This window comes from Bidens hawaiensis, unplaced genomic scaffold (genome assembly GCF_021521415.1).
Source record: "Bidens hawaiensis isolate Kalapana, Puna unplaced genomic scaffold, B.hawaiensis_p1.1 tig00006607_1, whole genome shotgun sequence".
Classification (NCBI taxonomy): domain Eukaryota; kingdom Viridiplantae; phylum Streptophyta; class Magnoliopsida; order Asterales; family Asteraceae; genus Bidens; species Bidens hawaiensis.
Genome location: NW_027491446.1, coordinates 893694 through 916843, shown reverse-complemented (window position 1 = coordinate 916843; position 23150 = coordinate 893694). Strand labels below are relative to the sequence as shown.

At 33.9% G+C, this 23150-nt stretch overlaps 1 protein-coding gene across 1 annotated transcript; it reads left to right on the top strand.

Annotated features, from left to right (window-relative positions):
* Positions 1 to 5685: 5685 nt before the first annotated feature.
* LOC143633072 (autophagy-related protein 2-like) lies at positions 5686 to 22366 on the top strand. Its single transcript, XM_077101430.1, is given in 16 exon segments — positions 5686 to 6054; positions 6637 to 7598; positions 7682 to 7824; positions 7906 to 8042; positions 8140 to 8240; positions 8621 to 9070; positions 10867 to 10875; positions 17679 to 19860; positions 19951 to 20063; positions 20143 to 20299; positions 20390 to 20503; positions 20592 to 20699; positions 20787 to 20919; positions 21040 to 21239; positions 21556 to 21752; positions 21829 to 22366. Coding segments are annotated over 16 exon segments (5280 nt in total). The 5' UTR covers positions 5686 to 5850; the 3' UTR covers positions 21899 to 22366.
* Positions 22367 to 23150: the final 784 nt, after the last annotated feature.

Genomic DNA, 23150 nt, shown 5'->3' with positions numbered 1-23150 from the left:
AGTAGATGGGTTCCTAATTAACTGAATTTGTTTTTGAATTATACAGTTGGAAATAAATTTCAAAATTGGTTGTTATATATGGAAGCAATATGGTTAGACCAATAAGAATATGTCATGTGTCAATAAACTCTATTGGTTTAATAGCATGTAGGTTATTAATCTGTGTACTACACAGGCAGAAATATAAAAAGCGTTAATTAAACACAAACACCCATATATTTATATTTGAAGAAATGTAGCAGGTTGTTTTACATAAATTGGTCGGAATAAATTGTTTTACCATGGTAGAAAAGTTATGTCATGAATTGTGCGATGCAGCCTAACCATAAACATGATCAGTTCAAATGTTCATAAAATTATTAACGGGATCAAACATAGACCAAGCTAAATAAAAGTAAACATTGAACGTATGTCTCAGACAAAATAAAAGAATTGACAAGCCATCATTTTTATGTTTTTGTTATGATCACTCAATAAACTAAAAGAGTAAGAATTCAAATTTGTTTACATGTACGATTTACCAAATCATTACTAAAATTCACCATTATATATTAGAATACAATACTTAATTGAAAATAAAAACGCAGTCTATACGTAACAACTCATACCGTAACCTGCAAGAATAAACAAAGCAAACAAACATTATTTACATGACAAAATTTGCAAAGTAATTATTTAAAGAGGAAAAATAAAAATGAATAAATGTTACTCACTAACTACTTATATTAAAATAAATATGAATTAAGAATAACAACTTGAAAACCTATTTTAAGGAAACGTCAAAACCTAATTAAATATAATTAATACAAAATAAGTATTTAGTTAAATATGAATTAAGAATAACAACTTGAATACCTATTTTAAGGAAACGTCAAAACCTAATTAAATATAATTTATACAAAATAAGTATTTGATAAAATATGAATTAAAAATAACAACTTGAATACCTATTTTTAGGAAACGTCAAAACCTAATTAAATATAATTAATACAAAATAAGTATTTGATTTTGATAAAGAAGGAAATCATATTAATTGTTTAGAAAATTGTTTGAATAAAAAATGGCAACAATTTTGTGTTAAGAATTATCAAAAGGTAAAGAGTCTAATTTTCAAAAAAATAACCTTTTCTATAATCATTTTAAGAAAGGTTAAACATGCATCTTGAAAGTAAGCATTTTGAATATAACAATGTAGAGTATGTTTTGCAATTATTTTAGTAAACAATAAAGAATGCAAAACTTTAATATTAACCATTAATTTTAGGTTTTGTTTCATGAGGTGATGGTTTCTTTTTAACATTTAAGAATATGAATAATTGATAATGCAAAACAAAACAACATGAAAATGAAGTTGACTAATATGTATGAAAAAACATATTAACAGTATCAAAATGATTCGAAAAAGACTTAAATTTATATGGATTTACATATTTACGTATATAGAAAGTCTATTTTTTATAAAAGAAAATATTATATAATTAAAGTTTCATTTAAGATATAATTATTGGTCAAAATCAAATGCAAAAACTTAAATTCAAAGAGCTTCACATATATAGAAAGTATAACTATTGTTAAATCAATAATTATTGATCAACATAATACAATTTATTATTGAAATTAAATTTTAGATAAATGAGAATGTTGTAGACCCATTGCCTTTATATATGGGCTAGTACTTCCCACTACAGCCACAATTACAAGTCCTACTTTATATACGGTTGCATGAATATCTAAAATAAATAACAATGATTAAATGAACTAATAAAATGGTTTTGTTCATAATAATAAAACTTACACTGATAAAATAACTAAATTCCATTTTATTGCACATTGAATTTTTACTTTTAAAAATTAATAATAAATAAATTGAATTGTTTTATGATTGTTCAATTTCTCTAGGTCAAACTATGTAAATACATTAAAATAGAGCATTTTGTTTAAACATGTTCATTTTGGTCAATACTATCAAAGTATTTTGGTAGAGAATTTGATACTTTTAGCATGGCTGAGTAAACTTGCACTCAGTCATTAATTTCACAAACAATAAACATGCACTCAGTTAATAATTTCACAAACAATACCAAAGAGGAATAAAATTGTACCTTACGGGAACGATAGGCTTGCAAAAAACAAATATAATCAACATAAAGGACGATTTTAACACCCTTGTAAATGAATTCTAAAACCTTAAAAATCAAATATTTAGACAGAGAACATCAATAAATGAATAAAAATCGAACCTTACCATGATGATCAAAGATCGGAATCAAAATCCTGCATGAAACACAATCAACCGATTAAAGCCTTATATAAATAAAAACTTAGATTAGCAAACAGCAGAGACATTATTCACAAACTTAATACCTTAGGGAGAATAATGACAACAGAATCAATTGAATTTTGAGTGGCCATACTGAAATTAGGGTTAACTTTACTTGAGAGAGATGATTGATGAGTTATATATATGTCCTTGAAGAATTGAAACTGAATGATCCTAATTGATGTGATCATTAAATCACTAAACTACCAAGTAAAATAGTTGGCAAAATAAATAGTGGTCAAACTTCTTTAATTGATATTCTCATATAGAAGGAATGTATATAGGGAATTAATAAGAATAAAAAAGTTAGGAAATTTCAATTAACTTAAAGTAAGGACGAAAAGTAAGGAATTAGAGTTAATGGATTTTCAAAATTTGAATTACAAAAATGTAATGTTCATAAATTAGATTATAAGTATAAATTAATTAAATTCATATCTTCAATCTAGACTATATTTAAATTCAGAATTAAAATTATTAATGTAGAAATATAAGTTACTAATTTATGTATTTACAATAATATAATTAATCATCAATTATAATACCGTAAATCTAATTTATAAAATTACCGTATATCTAATATATAAAATTATAATAAATTATGATATATTTATATACTGAACCATATATTTGAAACTTATAAAAATACTCAACATAATATAATTAATCAGCATTTAAATAATTAAGTAATTCATATAAGGTGTGGAAAAATAAGTTACTAATTTGATTTTTATTTATTAACATTAACACAATGTTAATATAATTGAACAATACTTATAAGTTACAATATTAGCAATTAGAATATTTAAAATTAAAATCAATACCATATATTTAATTCAATAATTGCTCAATTTAGAATCAGTCAATCGGTCAACAACCGTATTTATAGTAAATGTTTAGGATGCTTAATCAAATCCTTTATCAAATGATATACGAAAATTAATAAAATATACAAATTCCGTAATTAAATAATTCCTTAATAAAAGGGGTGATTCGTTCCTAATTTACATAAATTAATTACAAATCAGAATTTATACTCCAACGGTTCAAAGTTATATGACTCAATCGGTCAATCTATATGAAGCTATAAAATACATATATTATTTACATTATATAATACTCAAATGAGAATATTAAAATTTAAAATCAATCTCATATATTTAAATTTAAATCATTAATCACTCAATTTAGAATCAGTCAATCGGTCAACCTCCGTATTTATAGTAAACCTCAAAGATGCTTAATCAAATACTTAATCAAATAATCAAATAATATACAATAATTAATTAAAATATAGAAATTCCGTAATTAAATAATTCCTTAGTCAAATGGGTAATTCATTCCTAAATTTTCATATTTGTATGAGTCAATTGGTGAATTTCAAAAATTTTCAGAAATATAATATTAGAACCAATTATAATAAAGTTAAATTCGTAATCTCTGCATATTGAATCATATTGATGAAATATAAGTTATATATCTAAATTAACTATTATCTAAAATACATTAAAGCTGGTGGAAAGCATAAATTTGTGAATGAAATCAATCAAAATTAAATAAATAAAATTAGTTTTAAAAGATAATTATAGTTATAGTATATAAAATAAAGAAATCATAATTAATTATTAATTATAATTATTAAGTTGAAAGATATTTATAAAAGATTCAATTAAAGATTAAATTAAAGATAAAAGAGAATATTTTAAGAGAATTGATTGAATCTTATTTAAATTGATTATTAATTTATTTTATTAAGATGAAAATTAGAGAAGTCATTAATAACATGGAAAGTCTAATCAAGAACCAATAGAAAGAGAGGAAATTGACTTAAGATGTGTTTGGCCTAGCTTATATTTTTGTGCTTATACTTATATCTTTTTGAAGCTTCTAGCTTATTTTATATCATTTGATAAGCTCTTTTTAAGTGTTTGGATTACCTTATATTCTATAAGTTGATTATACATCTTAATAAGTTGTTAAATCCATCATTTTTAATTTGTTATAGTAATAAGTTACTTCAGTATTATTAATCTATCACCATTTGAAGGCAAATGAGTAATTTACCCCCTTAAACATATAAGCTTATTCAAATAAGCTAAAAAACCATCTTTAAATAGGCTTCTACAAATTAGCTTATATAAGCTTATAAGCCTAAGCTAAAAAAGCTAAACCAAACACCAAATGAAGCTTATTTTATAAAAAAAAGCTAAAAAGCTATAAGCTTTGCTTAAAAAGCTAGGCCAAATACCCCCTTAAAACCTATTGATTTAACAATATAGTTAGATGGTACATAAAGAGGCCAAAAGATATGTATGCAAGCCTATTCATTCTGAAAGCATTTAAGTACGAGAACACCATAAATTATTAAATATGTCACGTTAAAATGATATTCTAAATTCTCATACGCATATGATATAAGCAAACTATTTTATGATGAGAGAGAGAGGATTATGTTTTTGGTTTTAAAAAGCAAAGAAAAACATATTATATTTATATATATATTCATTATATATGTATTTTTATACGGATATGGATACGTGCCGAATGTTAGATTCTCTTTATTAACAAAAGTTAGATTCTCTTTATTAGCGTTTCTTTTGTATTTGCTTTGTACTTAGTCAACTAACGTTACGTTTATTATGTGAGTTAAAAACAGAAACTTATTTTATGAAACCACTCTAATTTTGTTAGTATAAAATAAATTAGGTACCTGTAAATTGAACAAAAAGTAGTTATTATTCCGTGCGCGTTGCGTGGTGAATTCCGTTTTGTGTTTCGTATTAAGCATTATCAGTTTGGTTCGTAATGGCACCGTCATGAAGCCGACACAAGGTATGACAACCGGAATAGACATTTCAATTAAAAACATAAAAATGAATCCTGATATCGGTTAAGATAACATTGATATAGTTTTATACAAATTGATAATTTAAATTTGAATTAGTCATGGCGTCATTCAGTTTTTCAAAAACAATCAATTCAAACAATCGTTTTCATACGCACCCGTCTTCGGTTTCTCACGGCCCGCTTCTCTCCTCCATATTGATCAAACCAATCCTAACAACTCGCCACTTCCACACATACGGCCAAGAACAAAACCGTTGCTTTGACACAATCACTTTATTTTTTATAAAGAAAATATATATTTCCCAACAAGAAGACATAAGGTCACATCACACCTTTTTAAAAAAGACAAAACCCACATAGTTAAGGTACTGTATTTGAAAATACAAATATCTTATCAATTATCTTTTTCCTCATCTTTATTATCATGATGCATAATATAATAATAATAATAATAATAATAATAATAATAAGATTCCAAGCAAGTCTCCAAACAAAACTTGGAAGTTTTACAAATCCATCAAAATAATAATAATATTAATATCCAAAGTCTTTGTTTTCAATCATTATTATTCATTCTATTCTGTTTGGATGGACGCCAAATCTTTCTCAATTCCCCCAATTCTCAAATCCCTAATTTCATCATTCAAACCCTAATTACTCGATCTCGTTAAACCATCATCATCATGTTCTCTTGGAACTTCGCTAAATCGGCTGAGGCTGTGTTCTCACGGTTAGCCGTGAAGAAGATTTGCAAGTTCTTATTGAAGAAGAAATTAGGGCAATTGATTCTTGGTGATATTGATCTCGATCAGCTTGACGTTCAACTTAGTAGCGGCACCATTCAGCTCTCGGATTTGGCCATTAATGTTGATTTTATTAATCACAAGGTTTGTCTTTTTCTTATTGTTCAATTAGGGTCTCGTAAGTTAACTTTAGTTTAGAATCTGATTGTGATATGAAATTTACCCAGTCTTTTATGGTAATTTAGGTTATGAACTTCAATTTTGTATAAAATGATCATAATATAACATTAGAATCCAATTGTGATATGAAATTGATCTAATTTTAGGGCTGTCAATTGGGCACCTGATTAAGACACGATTAAATCTGTTAATAAAAAAAGTACACTGTTTTTTTAATTTTTATTTTTTTAAATAAGGAAATTAGTAGGCTAGGTTCCATCAAGTAGTTAAACGAGTCGTATTCATGTTTGATATTTGTGTTAAGCGTGCCGTCTCTAACCTGCTTAACACGATAAGACCTGCTTAGGTTATGAACTTTAGTTTTGAATAAATTGAGCATGGTTAAACAATAGCGTTTGATTGTGTCATGAAATTGACCTAATCTGTTATGGTAATTTAGGTTATGATTATGAACTTTAATTTTGAATGTAAAGTAGCTTTTAAATTGATGATAGTTATAGAGTTTAGAGTATGAAGCATTTGATGCATTTACAATTGTGTTTTCAGTTTGGTGAATCATCTGTTTTGGTTGTGAAAGAAGGATCTATTGGAGCCCTAACTGTTAAGCTTCCATGGAAGAATAGAAATTGTGAGATTGAGTTGGATGAACTTGAGATTGTAGTTGGCCCGGGCCAGAAAAGAGATTCACATATTGTGAATGAAGCCTCTACGTCGGGTCAAGATGAGTTTGTGACACCTGGACATGAAACGGTTAACTGTAGTATGACAACTAGTTCTGTTGATATTCATGAAGGTGTTAAAACTATTGCTAAAATGGTTAAATGGTTGCTTACAAGTTTTCATGTCAAAGTTAGAAAACTAATCGTTGCCCTAGATCTGCCTGAAGAACCGGACGGAAAACGGTGTTCAACAACTTTGGTTTTGAGGTTTGGTGAGGTGGAATGCGGGACGGGGATTTCTGATGATGTTGACTTGAAAAGTCAGCGGACGGTTGACGGGTTTCTCGGGTTAAGTCGGCTTACAAACTTTGTGAAATTCGATGCGGCGACACTTGAGTTTATTCGACCGGACGGTAATGCAACGACACCTGTCATTACAGGGCAAAAAGGTGGAGTTTCAGGGACGATTAAACTTAGCATACCATGGAAGAACGGTTCTCTAGATATCAGAAAACTGGATGCTGATGTGGATATTGATCCTTTAGAGTTAAGATTACAACCGAGTTCCATGAAAAGTGTGATGCATTTCATGAATGTTTTCGAGGAACTTGATAAAGATCGCAAGAGTTGTATGCATAACAAACCAATGGAATCTATATACCACAGCGTCTCATCATCTCATGGTTCATTTGAGTTTTCTTCTCAAAAACCAGATTCATATTCTCCCACTGAAAAAGAATCCGTTTTTAACGCGTTGTTGCGAAGCTCACATTTAATATCTGACTGGATGACATCACCTGTCACCCCTGACCAAGAACAAAAAAATGAAGAATCAGAATTTGGGGCCAGGTATATATACTCTCAATGCTTTTATATATTTGTATAATTGACGTCAGTTTTGCTAACTTGTAGTTGGTCCCATCGTATTACAGTGTGGATCAATTTTTTGAATGTTTTGATGAATTGAGAAGTTCACAATCTGCATTGGGGAATAGTGGGATGTGGAACTGGACATGTTCGGTTTTCAGTGCAATAACTGCTGCATCAAATCTTGCTTCTGGGTCGCTATATATTGGTACGTGCCTTACAATTTTTGTGATATCTTTAGAAGTTTTAAACTTTAATTTATTCCTTTTTTTTTCTAATCGTGATGCAGAGCAGAAACATGTTGAAACCAGTCTCAAAGCAAGGATCACACAGATTATAATTCTGTTTTCATTTGTGGATGACGACGAGAAGAAAGACGTTCATTATATAAACACAGATATCAATGACATGCAGCTTGTGTTGCAGGTAATGAATTTTATTTTTAAATCAAGTTTTTCTTTAAACTTCGCAAAGGTTTAGTCTTTATTTCCATACTAAGTTCATAATTTGATAAGGTCAACAGGTCTGTCCTCAAGAGTCGAACTTTGAAGCAACAGTCAACCATCTTGAAGTTTCTGATTGTTTTGGTAATCACAGTCTGCAATTTCAAACGCCCTGCTTGCGGTGCGCACATATAATGTATATATGTGTGAACCCTTGGGTGGGCAAAAGTAAAATTGCACTAATTTTGACGTTATTTTACTAATCACGTGAAAATAACGTTAAAAGTGGCGGAAGGTTAATCAGGCATCATGTGGTGGCGTTGATAGCCGAAAGACAAGGGCACATGCACCAATCAGCCGGTGTCCCGATGATTGAGTGTTATGTGTCTTATGTCCAAGGCTTGATTCAAAACTACTATCGAGCCGGGGGTCTCACCGGAAGCAGCCTCTCTATCCCTATGGGATAGAGGTAAGGCTGTCTACATCTTACCCTCCTCAGACCCTACCATAGCATTGCTATTGGTGGGATATACTGAGTACGATGATGATGATGATGATGAGTCTGCAATTTCAACTGATAAGAAACAAACAAGATGAAGTTGAACGTGCTTGTCCTCCTTTAGGCTTCTTAAACAATCACGCGGTGCATTCTAGCACCCATCCAAGAGAAGGAAGAGGTATTTACAGGAGTGACGTGGTGAAGGTTTTGTTGCTCAAATTTTCTTCCGTCACGCGGTTCCGATATATCTCACCTTCAGTTTCCCAAGATATTAAACCCGGGCCAAAATCGTTTTCACTAAATCTCCCACCACTCATTTTTTGGGTTAATTTTCAACTTATAAGCACGGCTTTGGATTTTTTTAAAGAAATTGAAAATTCGGTTAAAATATATGGCAGAAAGGACCTCTCTATATCTCCAGATGACAGTTTAAAAGGTTCACCTAAAGAAACAATAAGAGGCAACATTTCACTTATGGATGCAAGACTCGTGTTATGTTTCCCGTGTGAAAAGTGTTGGGTTTCTATGGAATTTATAAACTTAGTTAACCATTTAACTAGTCACAATAAAGGCGGAAGCGTGATATTTACAAACTAAACATATGTATCCATGTGCTTATATATGTTACAAGTTTATATAAAATGTGTACATGAACAACCTAATTTATTCATGTTATAAGATTACCAATAATCTATTTATTAGAAACCCGAAGCAAGGATCAAATGATACGGAAAAGCTAAACTATCAAAGCTATAAACACTTACATTCTTAACCCTTTAAGAGTTTAGTAGATGGTTGAAGAAGATGATGATGATGATGCTAGATTTTCAAAGGAAAACCCTCAAACGGAATATACCCCGAGTCTCCAACACACACCGAGCTATGCTAGGAAGCTTGAACACGAAAAACCCGAGACCCGAGCCCTTCTTTTTCTTTTGGCCGTAAACAAGAAAGAAAGAAAGAAAGGAAGAGTTGTTTTGTTTTTGGTTACTTGAAAGTATTATATATCAATAATCATCTTGATCTTTCATACCTTATCATCATTCAAATCCCATGATGTTAGTTGATGTTAGGTATTTTGGTTTAAGTAACCCATACTCAAGATTTGACCAAGACATGGGGTGTGGGGCCCACCCTAAAACCGGCCCCAATATATATTTTTTTTTTTTTTTTTTTTTTTTTTTTTTTATTTATTTTATACATTATAAAATATATAAACACCCCATCTTTTATAAACCATTTTATAAAAGAACATATAATTAAATAATCATTCCAATAATAATTATTTGAATAAATAAATTAACCAATGAATTTATTTAACACTTTCAAGTAATTATTCAGAAACCCGATTTCTGAATGTGTCGTGTTCTGTATTTGTTTTATAGATCATATCTCAACAAATACATAATTGGTGTGTGTCTAACTCGTTATTGGGTATGACCCGACTTGGATCAAACACAACTAGCCACATTAACCTAATTACGTGTCTCGGGCATACGATATTCCAACAATCTCCCACTTGCACGAGACTCATAGGTAGTTAACGCTAATGGTGAATACCGCCTAACAACAGTTTACCATCCCTAGTGTGTTTGACTAAGTGCCATTCAATAACATCATCCCCTTCAAGTCCATACTTGATATGATATAGGTAAGTCTTATCATTACATCCCTTTGTTGCTAGATGTCCTGTCAAATCGAAGAGACACAGATTGATCATTCTCTCATTGATTTAACTTAACAGGCCTTAGACATCTAAACTCTCAACACATAAGAGGAACAAATCCCATCTTGACTGCATACATCCTTGTTGACATCTCGTATGATATCTGAGCTCTTTCTTTTACGTCATCGTGTTACCGAAAAACAAAGAAGAGAGTCAAGTTATCAGACTTGATGAAAAGACCAGATCCAATATGCATCTCAGGTCAAAGGACACAATGATACTCGCCTTTACTCAAGGATTACTTATGATCAGTTGCACTAACTCTATGCAGTGATCCTTGAGAGCGGATCATGTCCAATATTTGTATCCCACAAATATCTATGAACCTTGGTGGCAAACCTATGCCTTATATTCATCACATGAATATCAACCAATCCGGGTTCATAATAGTCTTACCTTCATACTTGTTCCCACAAGCATGATCGACTACGGACGTTTAGAACAACATAAGTCATTCATGGATTAAACATGCAAATATAGAACATAACTCATTTAATAATTAAAATATAATTAATTTTCATGAGATACCCATTACATTCGTTCTTATACAAACACTAAATACAGATTAAATCCACTCACTAGAATACCGAAGTCCTAATGCACAAACATGACCCTCATGCTTTGGCCTATCGAGGAGCTTCGTGAGTGGGTCCGCAATATTTTGATCGGTATGAACTTTATGAATACATATCTTTCTCTTTTCAACTTCATCCCTTATGTAGTTGAATCTGCGCTCAATGTGCCTCGTTTTCTGATGAGCACGAGGCTCCTTAATCTGTGCAATAGCACCCTCATTGTCACAGAATATCTCTAGGGGCTCCTGAATGGTAGAGATAATCCCTAGATCCATGATGAACTTTTTCATCCATGCAGCCTCTTGGGCTGCCATTGAAGCGGCGATGTACTCAGATTCTGTAGTGGATAACGCGACAACATCCTGCTTCGAACTCTTCCAAGAGACAGCGCCTCCATTCAAAATGAAGACATATCCCGACTGTGACCGAGAATCATCTCGGTCAGTTTGGAAACTCGCATCCACGTAACCCTTTACGACGAGTTCCTCCTCACCAGACCCATATATTAAAAACATATCCTTAGTCCTTCTAAGGTATTTTAATATATTCTTGACAGCCATCCAATGACTGTCACCTGGGTTGTGCTGGTATCTACTCGTTATGCTTAAAGCATACGAGACGTCCGGTCTGGTGCACATCATTGCATACATAATAGATCCTATTGCCGAAGCATAAGGAACATGCTTCATCCTATCCTGCTCTTCCTTAGAGCTAGGACTTTGGGATGAGCTCAACACGGTTCCTCTAGGAATAGGTACCAAACCTTTCTTAGAGTTTTCCATCCTGAACCTTTTCAGGATTTTATCAATGTACGCACTTTGATTGAGTCCGATCAATTTCCTTTGTCTATCCCTATAGACCTTTATTCCCAAGATATATGTCGCTTCTCCAAGATCCTTAATTGAGAAACGACTACTTAACCACGCTTTAACGTTTTCCATACTTGGTATATCATTTCCAAATAAAAGTATATCATCGACATACAAAATAAGGAAAATGATTATACTCCCACTAGCCCATTTATACACACACGCCTCATCACCGTTTTGGACGAAACCAAACGCTTTGATTTCTTCATTAAAACGATGATTCCACATCCGTGATGCTTGTTTCAACCCGTAGATTGATTTCTTTAACTTACAAACTTTATCTGGATTAGATGGATCGACAAAACCTTCAGGCTGAACCATATGGACATCTTCCTCAAGATATCCATTTAGAAAAGCGGGCTTGACATCCATTTGCCATATCTCATAATCAAAATGAGCTGCAATGGCAAATAATATCCTGATCGACTTAAGCATCGCGACCGGCGAGAAGGTTTCATCATAATCAATCCCTTGAGTTTGCGTGAAACCTTTTGCTACAAGTCGTGCTTTGTAAGTATCTAAATTTCCATGCATATCGGTCTTCCTTTTGAAGACCCACTTACATCCAACCAGTTTGGAGTTAAGTGGACGATCAACCAATTCCCAAACTTGGTTATCGTGCATGGATTGCATCTCGGCGCTCATGGCTTCAAGCCACTTGTCACAATCAGATTGTGACATAGCATCTTTGTAGGAGATCGGTTCATCCGAATCGACCAAGTAACAATCATCCACAAGAAATCCATATTTCTTGGGAGGTCGACTAATCCTATTAGATCTGCGAGCAACGTGTGTATGATCAACCATTTGATCATCTTCAACATCCTCGTGTTGAAAGCTAGTATCGACCAATTGTGTATCATCCAGTGATTCTTGAACCTCTTCAAGTTCCACTCTCCTTTCACTAGGTCCTTCCATAAGGAACCTAGTTTCTAAGAAGTATCCTTTGCGTGAAACAAACACTTTTTGTTCACTAGGATCATAGAATATATATCCTATATCATCCTTTGGGTATCCTATGAAGATACACCTGATGGATCGAGCCTCAAGTTTATTTGGGGTGTCACGTTTAACATAAACTATGCATCCCCATACCCTTAAATATGAAAAGGATGGAACCTTTCCATGCCACACTTCATAGGGTATTCGATCCACCTTTTTGGTCGGGGCCATATTCAAAATACGAGCCGCTGTGAGTAGCGCATATCCCCAAAATGATGGCGGTAGTGAGCTTCGTGCCATCATTGATCGAACCATGTCCAACAGTGTTCGATTCCTCCTCTCGGATACTCCGTTATGTTGAGGAGTTCCAGGAGGAGTGAGCTGTGAAATAATTCCACAATCTCTAAGATGACATTGAAAAGCATCACTTAGGTATTCGCCTCCTCTATCGGAGCGGAGTACCTTGATTGTTCGGTCGAGCTGATTTTGTACTTCATTTTGAAATTCTTTGAACATTTCAAAGGCTTCATGTTTGTGTTTCATTAGATAAACATACCCATATCGACTAAAATCGTCGGTAAAGGTAATGAAGTACCTTTCACTATTCCTACTAGTTGGCTTGAAAGGTCCGCATACATCCGTATGTATGATACCTAACAAATCCTTAGCCCTTTCATTTGTACCTTTGAAAGGCTCTTTGGTCATCTTGCCTTGAATACAAGATTCACACTCATCAAACGAACCTAACTCGTTTGTTTTCAAAAGACCTTTCTTTTGGAGAGTATTTATACGATTCTTGTTTATGTGTCCAAGGCGACAATGCCAAATGTAGGAATCACTCAAATCCTTTTTGAGTCTTTTAGTAGAAGTTTGATATAATGAGCTATTTGAGGTATTATCATGAACCAATTCATAAATACCGTTGTTTGGTACAGCTTTAAAATAAAAGATACCATTAGATGATACATGCATTTCTGATCTTACAAATTTAAAGTCAAAATTACATTGTCTAAGAAGGTGCACAGAAATAATGTTCCTAGTCAAACTAGGAGCATACAAAACATTTCTCAAAACAACTTCCAAACCACTTGGAAGCGATAAAGTGAAGTCTCCTCTAGCGACCACGTGCACCCTTGCACCGTTGCCCATGAAAAGATTCACTTCGCCCTTCTTTAAGTCTTCATTCTTTTTGAACCCCTGCAACCAATTGCAAATATGAGTTCCACATCCGGTATCCAATACCCATGTGTTAGAAGAAATAAGATTTAGCTCAACATTAATCATAAAGACATTACCCGAGGTATGCGCCGCATTCCTCTTGTCTTTTAGCTCTTTTAGGTAGACTGGGCAATTGCGTTTCCAGTGTCCGGTCTCCCCACAACCAAAACAAGGATCATCCTTATGACCCCTCGGTTCCATAACCTTTTGTTTCTTTGCCATAACCGGTGATTTGCCCTTACCCTTAAGATGCACAGGAGGACCCTTTCTTTTGGCTACCTTAGCCTTAAGATTGGGTTGAGATCGATTCTTGGATCTACCTTCATTGATCGCAAACATGGGTAAAACCCTTTTGCCCATGCTCGCCTCGGCTGTTTTAAGCATTGAGTGAAGTTCTCCAATGGTTTTGTCCCACCCGTTCATGTTATAATTTAACACGAAAGTGTCGAACCTTTTCGACAAAGAGTTAAGGATCAAATCCGTTGCTAACTCTTTTGAGATGGGACAATTGAGCTTGGCGAGGCGATCAATGTAACTTTTCATCTTAAGTACATAAGTTGAAACTGGTTGATTATCATCCATTCTACATGCATGCAAGGCTCGAACCGTTTCGAACCTTTCAACTCTTGATTGCTTAAGGAACATTTCCTTAAGTTGAGTAATCATGTCGTACGCATTATGGTTTTCGAAATCCTTTTGGATTTCGGGAACCATAGTCGCCAACATGAGGCATGATACTTGAATGGAATCTTCCGTGAGTTTGACCCAATTCATGTATTCGACCTCAGTTCCCTCTTCCGGTTCTTCGGGGATAGGTGTTTCCAAAACATGATATAATTTTTCTTGTTTTAGAACAATCCTTAAATTTCGGAACCAATCCGAAAAGTTATTGTGGTTAAGACGGTCTTTAGCGAGAATAGATCGGAGAGATACGTTTTGGACGTTAGGGATTATGTTGTCGTCGACGTGTGCGGCCATCTGCAGAATTTTAATTAAGTTCATTTTAGTGTTTTACCTTTTTAATTATTAATACCCTTTTATATATATACCAAATATAATTAATAATTAAAATCTAGAATCCAACGATAAACCTGACTCCGGTTAGGTGACCTTTTTCCCATTGTCGATTTATCAAGGTAGTTATTCATAACAATTGCAAACCCTTTTGCAACTTCTAGAGTTTATGGGACCGGTTCGAAATCATATTTCGTGTCGGCATGTTTATCCCATCAACACCTATTAGACCCCATGTTTGGGTGACCCTCTTCACATGGTTCTAATTTAAGTCGTCCTACTTGTATCAACTTGTAATATTAACATACAAACGGTTAGGTGACCTTTTTCCCATTTATATGCCAATATTACCTTAAAATATTAATTTACTCTTACGCGGTTAGGTGACCTTTTTCCCACTAAGAGCTTACTAATATGTTAAGCGTTATACAAAAGGATGGTGTTAAACTTATTATCCTTAATTTTAAAAGGGATTTTTAGTTTTAATAATTCTAGTTGTAAAACTTTAAATCATGTTCTAACATGCATTTAGTAACATGATATTTTGAAACCATTTTCAAAATTCTAATTTATAATAAAGCCATTTTATTATGGGCGTGAGACGGCTAGTTAATAAATCCATTTTATTAAACTATGTGTCACGTAATTACCGATAATTATTAGAACCCGTTTTATGCTTTGTTAATTAATTCTATGTGACGAAGTTGATATCCTAATATCTAACAACCACACAATCAAACAATCAATTAACAAGCATACATAATTATACTAGACACGAGCCACTAAATTAGACCACACTTGTTAGCCGAAACAAGTGTGTGTCTTAGGTCCAATCCTAAGGGACACATGACACATGGATGTTGTAGCTCCCACTCGATCCCGCATCCAAATGCTTCGAGCATCTTCTTCAACCCCGTTGTGATCCACTGGGCTTGAACTTGGGCCTTAGCTTCCATAAGCTTCCATTTGGGCTCATTGGTGGGCTTAGGTCCTTTTGGGCTTGAATCCCTTAATGGGCTTGTGAGACCCATTATTACCATACCCGGCCCAATTAGGCCCAAACTTCCAATTTTGCAATCTTCTTTAATTTTACAAAATCAAATGTCCTAATACATTTTTTCTATAAAATAAAGATATTACAAATAACCTATTTATTACATACCCATATGAATAAATAATTACAAAATAGCCCCTAATTAATTATTACAAACCGAAACTTTGAATAATTAACTACAATCACAACATCAACCACAAACAAACATCCACTTTGGTCTACGGCTCGGTCTAGTTTTAACAAACATAACCCGTTATGTTTTAGGAACCCGTTCCAAAACCCCTTGACTTTATCGGGCCTAGCCCAACCCAATTTGGGCTTGACCCAATAACGTGATTATGGGCTTCGGCCCACATGTGCAAAACACATGGGCTTCGGCCCAATTAAAAAACTCATGGGCTCGGCCCATTTAACCAAAAATGGGCTTCGGCCCATATAGCTTTTCCCTTTAATTTCCGGTTAGCCCAATAACCTTATTAAAGTGGGCTTCGGCCCAAATTCACCCGAATTGGGCTTCGGCCCATATACTCGGTTTTATTATTATTATTATTATTATTTTTTTTTTTTTTTGAACAAAGCCAAAAACAATAACAAGATTAAATACAAAAAAAAATCATGCATGTTAATTTTTTGTATAAAATCTTTCAAGGGGAAAAAAAATAAAACCGAGAACCCGAAGCTTAGTTTCCCGTATCCCGGCTCTTGATGCCATTTGTTGGGTTTCTATGGAATTTATAAACTTAGTTAACCATTTAACTAGTCACAATAAAGGCGGAAGCGTGATATTTACAAACTAAACATATGTATCCATGTGCTTATATATGTTACAAGTTTATATAAAATGTGTACATGAACAACCTAATTTATTCATGTTATAAGATTACCAATAATCTATTTATTAGAAACCCGAAGCAAGGATCAAATGATACGGAAAAGCTAAACTATCAAAGCTATAAACACTTACATTCTTAACCCTTTAAGAGTTTAGTAGATGGTTGAAGAAGATGATGATGATGATGCTAGATTTTCAAAGGAAAACCCTCAAACGGAATATACCCCGAGTCTCCAACACACACCGAGCTATGCTAGGAAGCTTGAACACGAAAAACCCGAGACCCGAGCCCTTCTTTTTCTTTTGGCCGTAAACAAGAAAGAAAGAAAGAAAGGAAGAGTTGTTTTGTTTTTGGTTACTTGAAAGTATTATATATCAATAATCATCTTGATCTTTCATACCTTATCATCATTCAAATCCCATGATGTTAGTTGATGTTAGGTATTTTGGTTTAAGTAACCCATACTCAAGATTTGACCAAGACATGGGGTGTGGGGCCCACCCTAAAACCGGCCCCAATATATTTTTTTTTTTTTTTTTTTTTTTATTTATTTTATACATTATAAAATATATAAACACCCCATCTTTTATAAACCATTTTATAAAAGAACATATAATTAAATAATCATTCCAATAATAATTATTTGAATAAATAAATTAACCAATGAATTTATTTAACACTTTCAAGTAATTATTCAGAAACCCGATTTCTGAATGTGTCGTGTTCTGTATTTGTTTTATAGATCATATCTCAACAAATACATAATTGGTGTGTGTCTAACTCGTTATTGGGTATGACCCGACTTGGATCAAACACAACTAGCCACATTAACCTAATTACGTGTCTCGGGCATACGATATTCCAACAAAAAGATTGAATGTTATGGAAGTTACAAAAATTACTTATCTTGGAATAAGTTTATTGTCATTGATCTATCGTCTCCAGCGGGTATAGAAGATAGAAAAACTCGATCGAGAGATTGATTTCGCGTGACGGTTTCAAGTTCTTTGCATATAAACGTGGGAAATGTTTCGATTTACTTTGTTTCATCAAATACTAAGCTTAAATTTGAAGCCGAAAGGGTTTTAACCGTGTTTGATAAAACTGGTCATCCTTCTGTTATCAGTATGATTTGGCAAGACAATGCTCTTACAGGCCCATGGATCACAAAACGGGCCAAGGTTGTTGCTAGTTCAGAAAGTTCTACTAGCAGGAATAATAGATCCAAAGGAAAAAGCCATGGGTTTGCGTTTGTAACTACCACTAAAGATATGGAAGACGTTAATTACCGAACACGTGAAGAATTAGTTTCCAGCTCTTCTTTTATTCTTCATGTGAATCTTGCACCCGTCACTATCAATCTGGACCGTTCATTATATCAAACTTTGCATGAACATTTACACCAAATCACTAGTTGGTTATTGTGTATATCACCAGATCCGGTTGTAACTACCGAAAATCAGTTATCTCAATCGTCAGTTATCGTGGAATGCGATTTTGTTGAGGTTTCTGTTAGTGTATCACCAGTGGAGAATATTAAGGGCTCAATTCAGAACAAGCTTCCGGGATCTTGGTGCAATTTAAGGTTAAAAGTTGTAAAATTTGACTTGCTGACTGTATCAAATACAGGTGGAATATCGGGTGCTAACTTTCTTTGGGTGGCCCACCGTGAGGGTGATCTGTGGGGGTCCACCACAGGAGTTCCTGGTAAGCGGTTTCTTCTTATCTCTTGTGACAAGTCGAATCGGGGACGTGGGAACGGTGACGGATCAAATATATCGTCTTCTCGGTTTCCAGGGTCTGACATCATACACATGTGGGACCCAGACACGCTTGCGAGTCAGATATTTGTAAATATAAAGTGTGCTACTATTGTTGCGGTTGGGTGTCGTTTGGATTGGTTCGGTACCATCATATCGTTTTTTAGTTTTGAAGGTGACGGTTCTAAGAATAAAGATTCTACAAGTTCTGAGTCTTCTTCATTCGTTCTTAATTTGATCGATATTGGTTTGAGTTATGAACCGTACTCGAGTCGCAACAGTTCTTTTCAAGAACCGTACGTTGGTGCTCTTTTAGCGGCATCAAGTTTAAAACTTTTAAATGTGTTTAAGACGGATTATGAAATCAAAGCTCACGCTCTGGGTTTGCTGCTTTGTGAAGAGTCGGGGGTCAAGAATCTTAACGGGTCGTACAACGAGCAAACTCTTAGAAATAATGGGTATGTGAAAGTGGCGGAAGGATCACACGTTGAAACGGTTTTAAGAACTGATTGTAAGAATGGGTGTGAATGGGAATTAGAATGTTCCGATTCCCACATTGTTCTAGAAACTTGTCAAGATTCCACGTTCGGACTCGGTCGTCTTGCAGATCAAATCCAGCAGATTTTTGCTCCCGATGTTGAAGAGTCAATTGTGCATTTGCAGACTCGGTGGGACAATTATAAGCTGGCGTTAAGTAAACATTCCACGTCATCAAGTTCTGACACAAATCAAGAAGTTTTTACAGTCAACTTAATGGATGAAATATGTGAAGAAACGTTTAACTTGTCACACAAGTCATCTGCTAAAGTGTCGGTTCCTGTCTCGGGACCGGGTAATATAGAAACCTTGTCTTCACATTCAATATTTCCAGAGTTAATAGATGGGTATTTCTTATCTGACTCCCGCCCTTCACAGAGTGCCAAGTCAGCAACTGTTAAGGACTCCGAGGCTCAAACTGGAAGTGGATGGTATGGTGATTCACTGCTGAACATTGTTGAGGATCATGTTTTAGGTATTTGTGAAAAATCCAGTTCCAAACTTGTTGGAACCCAAGATTCTGTTTCACAAACTGGGAATATAAAAGTTAAGGGTCTTGTAGTTTTTAAGAATATTGATGTAAGGTGGACACTTTATGCGGGTTCTGACTGGGAATATACGAGGGATAAAGCAGTTTGTTTAGAGTTTGCATTGTCTAAATTAGGTCTCCGATGCAATATATTCCCTGATGGTGAAATATGTGTTTCTAAGATGTCGCTTTCGGTTCAAGATTTTTCTCTTAATGACGTCAGCAAAGGTGCACCCTGGGTACAGGTCAGCAAGATTCTATAATCAAGAATATCGATCGTCGTGCATTTTGTTTTTTGTATAAGTGTTTTTATTTACATTTTAATGTTTTTTCAGGTTCTTGGTTGTTATCAATCGAAAGATCGGCCACGAGAATCACGTTCTAGAGCGTTGAAACTAGATTTAGAATCTGTTAGACCGCATCCTTCAACCCCTCTTGAGGAATATAGGTAAGTTTAGATTTCTAACAACTTTTTATATTTTCTATTGTTTTTTAATTTTTGTTTAAATGTATCGACTTTTTTACAGGTTACAAATTGCAGTGCTCCCGATGCGTTTGCATCTTCATCAAAGCCACCTCGAATTCCTAATCAGTTTCTTTGGAGGAAAAAACTTATCATCTGATCATCCTCAAGATATACCTGAAACCGATGTATCCGCAGAGGCGCTACTTCCATTTTTTCAGGCAAGTTACATTTAATTATTTATACATACGTGTTTATCTTTTATTATTTATGTGCTCATTTGCTCAGACTTGGTTGTATATTTGTTTCAGAAGTTTAGCATATCACCTGTTGTCATTCGGGTTGACTACATTCCTTCTCATGTTGACTTAGTTGCATTAGGCCATGGGAAGTTTGTGGAACTTGTTAATATATTTCAATGGAAGGTAATAGTAATATTCTTGATTTCAAGGTAATAGTAAAACCCTATAATATACAACTAAACAAGTTACCCATTATTTACTTCTTCTTCAGGGAGTAGAGTTAAAACTGAAACATGTTGAATCCGTTGGTGTTTACGGTTGGAGCAGTGTGTGCGAGACAATTATTGGAGAGTGGTTGGAAGATATTTCTCAAAATCAGGTAGCAGACTTATTATATAATTATCATATCTATAGGGGTATCTGCGTGTAATGTTATTTTCATAATATATGGTTGTATTGTTTACAGATTCATAAACTGTTGAAAGGCCTTCCGCCAATTAGGTCACTGGTTGCTGTCGGTTCTAGTGCTGCAAAGTTAGTTTCTTTACCCGTGAAAAACTATAAGAAAGATCGCAGAATAGTCAAGGGAATACAAAGGGGTATTTAATAAATATATAAAATGGCCATTGTTTTCATTTTCTTTTTTTCTTTTCCTTCTTTTTTTTTTTTTGTAAATATATGTTGATTTGTTTTATGTTAAATCATCAAAATTTGAGCAGGTACAATTGCATTTTTGAGGAGTGTATCACTTGAGGCTATTGGACTTGGAGCACATTTGGCAGCCGGGGCCCATGCTATCCTTGTCCAGGCAGAGGACATAGTTTCAACTAGTCCCCCGTCCTCACCTATACATACGCGTGTAAATACTAATAATGCAAGATCCAGTCAGCCCAAAGATGCTCGTCAAGGAATACAGCAGGTAATCAGTCAACAACACAAACACATATATATGGATAGGTTCATTACAAAACAGTAAATTATTGCGAGAACCAAAAGAAAAAAAACTTAAATTCTTCACTTTTTATCAATGGTTCACGTATTTTAATTTTTTTTTACTTCTTACATACAAATCGCTAAACTAATTTTTAATATGTTTTTGTTCGTTTTAAAATTTTTACCTATCATATATGTATATGTAAATACATCTTTGTGTATGTATCTATATATGTGTATGTGTATACAGACACATTATATGTATGTATAAGTTGATTATGACATGATTTACTTGATGACAGGCTTTAGAGACCATGAGTGACGGTATAGGAAAGTCGGCTGCTGCTTTAGTCCAAGCACCTCTGAAAAAGTATCAACGTGGGGCTGGTGTAGGTTCGGCTTTGTGCACTGCTGTTCAGGCAGCTCCTGGAGCCGCCATAGCTCCTGCTTCAGCTGCTGCACGTGCGGTTCACTCGGCTCTTCTTGGTGCTAGAAACAGGTCGGTTTCTCTCTTTATGTTGATATAATTAAACCCATGACCGTAAATAAACTAATCCGAGATTTAATTTTTACAGTCTTGATCCGGAGCACAAGAAAGATTCAATGGATAAATATCTAGGCAAGACTCGGGCTGAGAGACGTTAATATGCATACAATAGGATCTATTAAAGTGTGAAACTAACAAGCTAGCTAACTTGTTTAGCAAGAAACAAGATGAATGAACGGGCAGTTGAAGGGGAATGACAAGTGGTAATTTTGGTATTGGTTAAATTGGATTTGATGACTCACTGGAAAGGCTAGCTATTGTGCAGATTATCCGTCACAGGTCATTGGAATGGTTTGTTTATGATTGTTATTGACGCCAGGGTAGGCCAGCTTCATATTCTGATGGAGTTTTTGTAGATATTATCTATTCGTATCTTGCATCTCTTGAATTCTCAAGTTGTATAAAGTTCCACATTAATTTTTTGTACATAATTTATAAACCGAACTGTTATAAAGCTAGATTATTACCGTAGACCGTAAGTTTGGCATCATAGACTTGTCGTGCTGGGTTACAGGTTAAAACGGGTCTGATCAAAACAGGTTAGAAGCTGATGGTATAGAAGTCGGTTTATCCTCTTTTAAGGGTTGTTAGGTAAAGGTTTCGTGACTTTGTCCGCATAAATGGGCCAGTTTGGAAAAACTTAACCTGGCATTCTTTTTCAACGTTTAGGCGTTAGTTGTAGAAGGAAAATTGGATTTTAATAATCCAAACTATTAACTATTGGTCAATATTAAACAGTCCCTATAGTTTACACATATTACTTTGATTTAAAAAAAACCATCGAACCTTTGATGAGTACCCTCTTTGTTTCCAGTCACCACCAGCCTCTTAAACCACCGTGCGGCACCGGCCTCCTAAATAATTAATGATACAAATTGTTATATTAGTTAATCTTACTTCCTATTCCTGTATTAGTTAATCTTCAATTAGTTGGAGTATAAGAGAGACTAATAATTTGATTTCACTTGGGTTTTATTTTTTTTAGATAAAATGATAAAAGACGTCCTTTATGTTTAATTGTTTTTTCAATGGACGTCCTTTAACAAAATAAATGACAGACAACATCCTTTGCATTTAAAAAATCATCACATTATGTCATTTGACCATAACCTGGTAACTTTTCCTGTTAAATACAGTTATGTGCATCTCACATGAGGGTAGTAATAATGAATTAAATATTTAAAATAAAATTATAAATAAACAAAACATTCTATATATTAAAGAATTTAAAAGAAACACAAATTACATATGTCATACAGCTAAGGTCCTTGAAAATTGTAAATCATCGTGTGTGAGGCATCTCATTATTCTTATACCACAAACTGATAATCTACTTAACCTGAAGTAAAT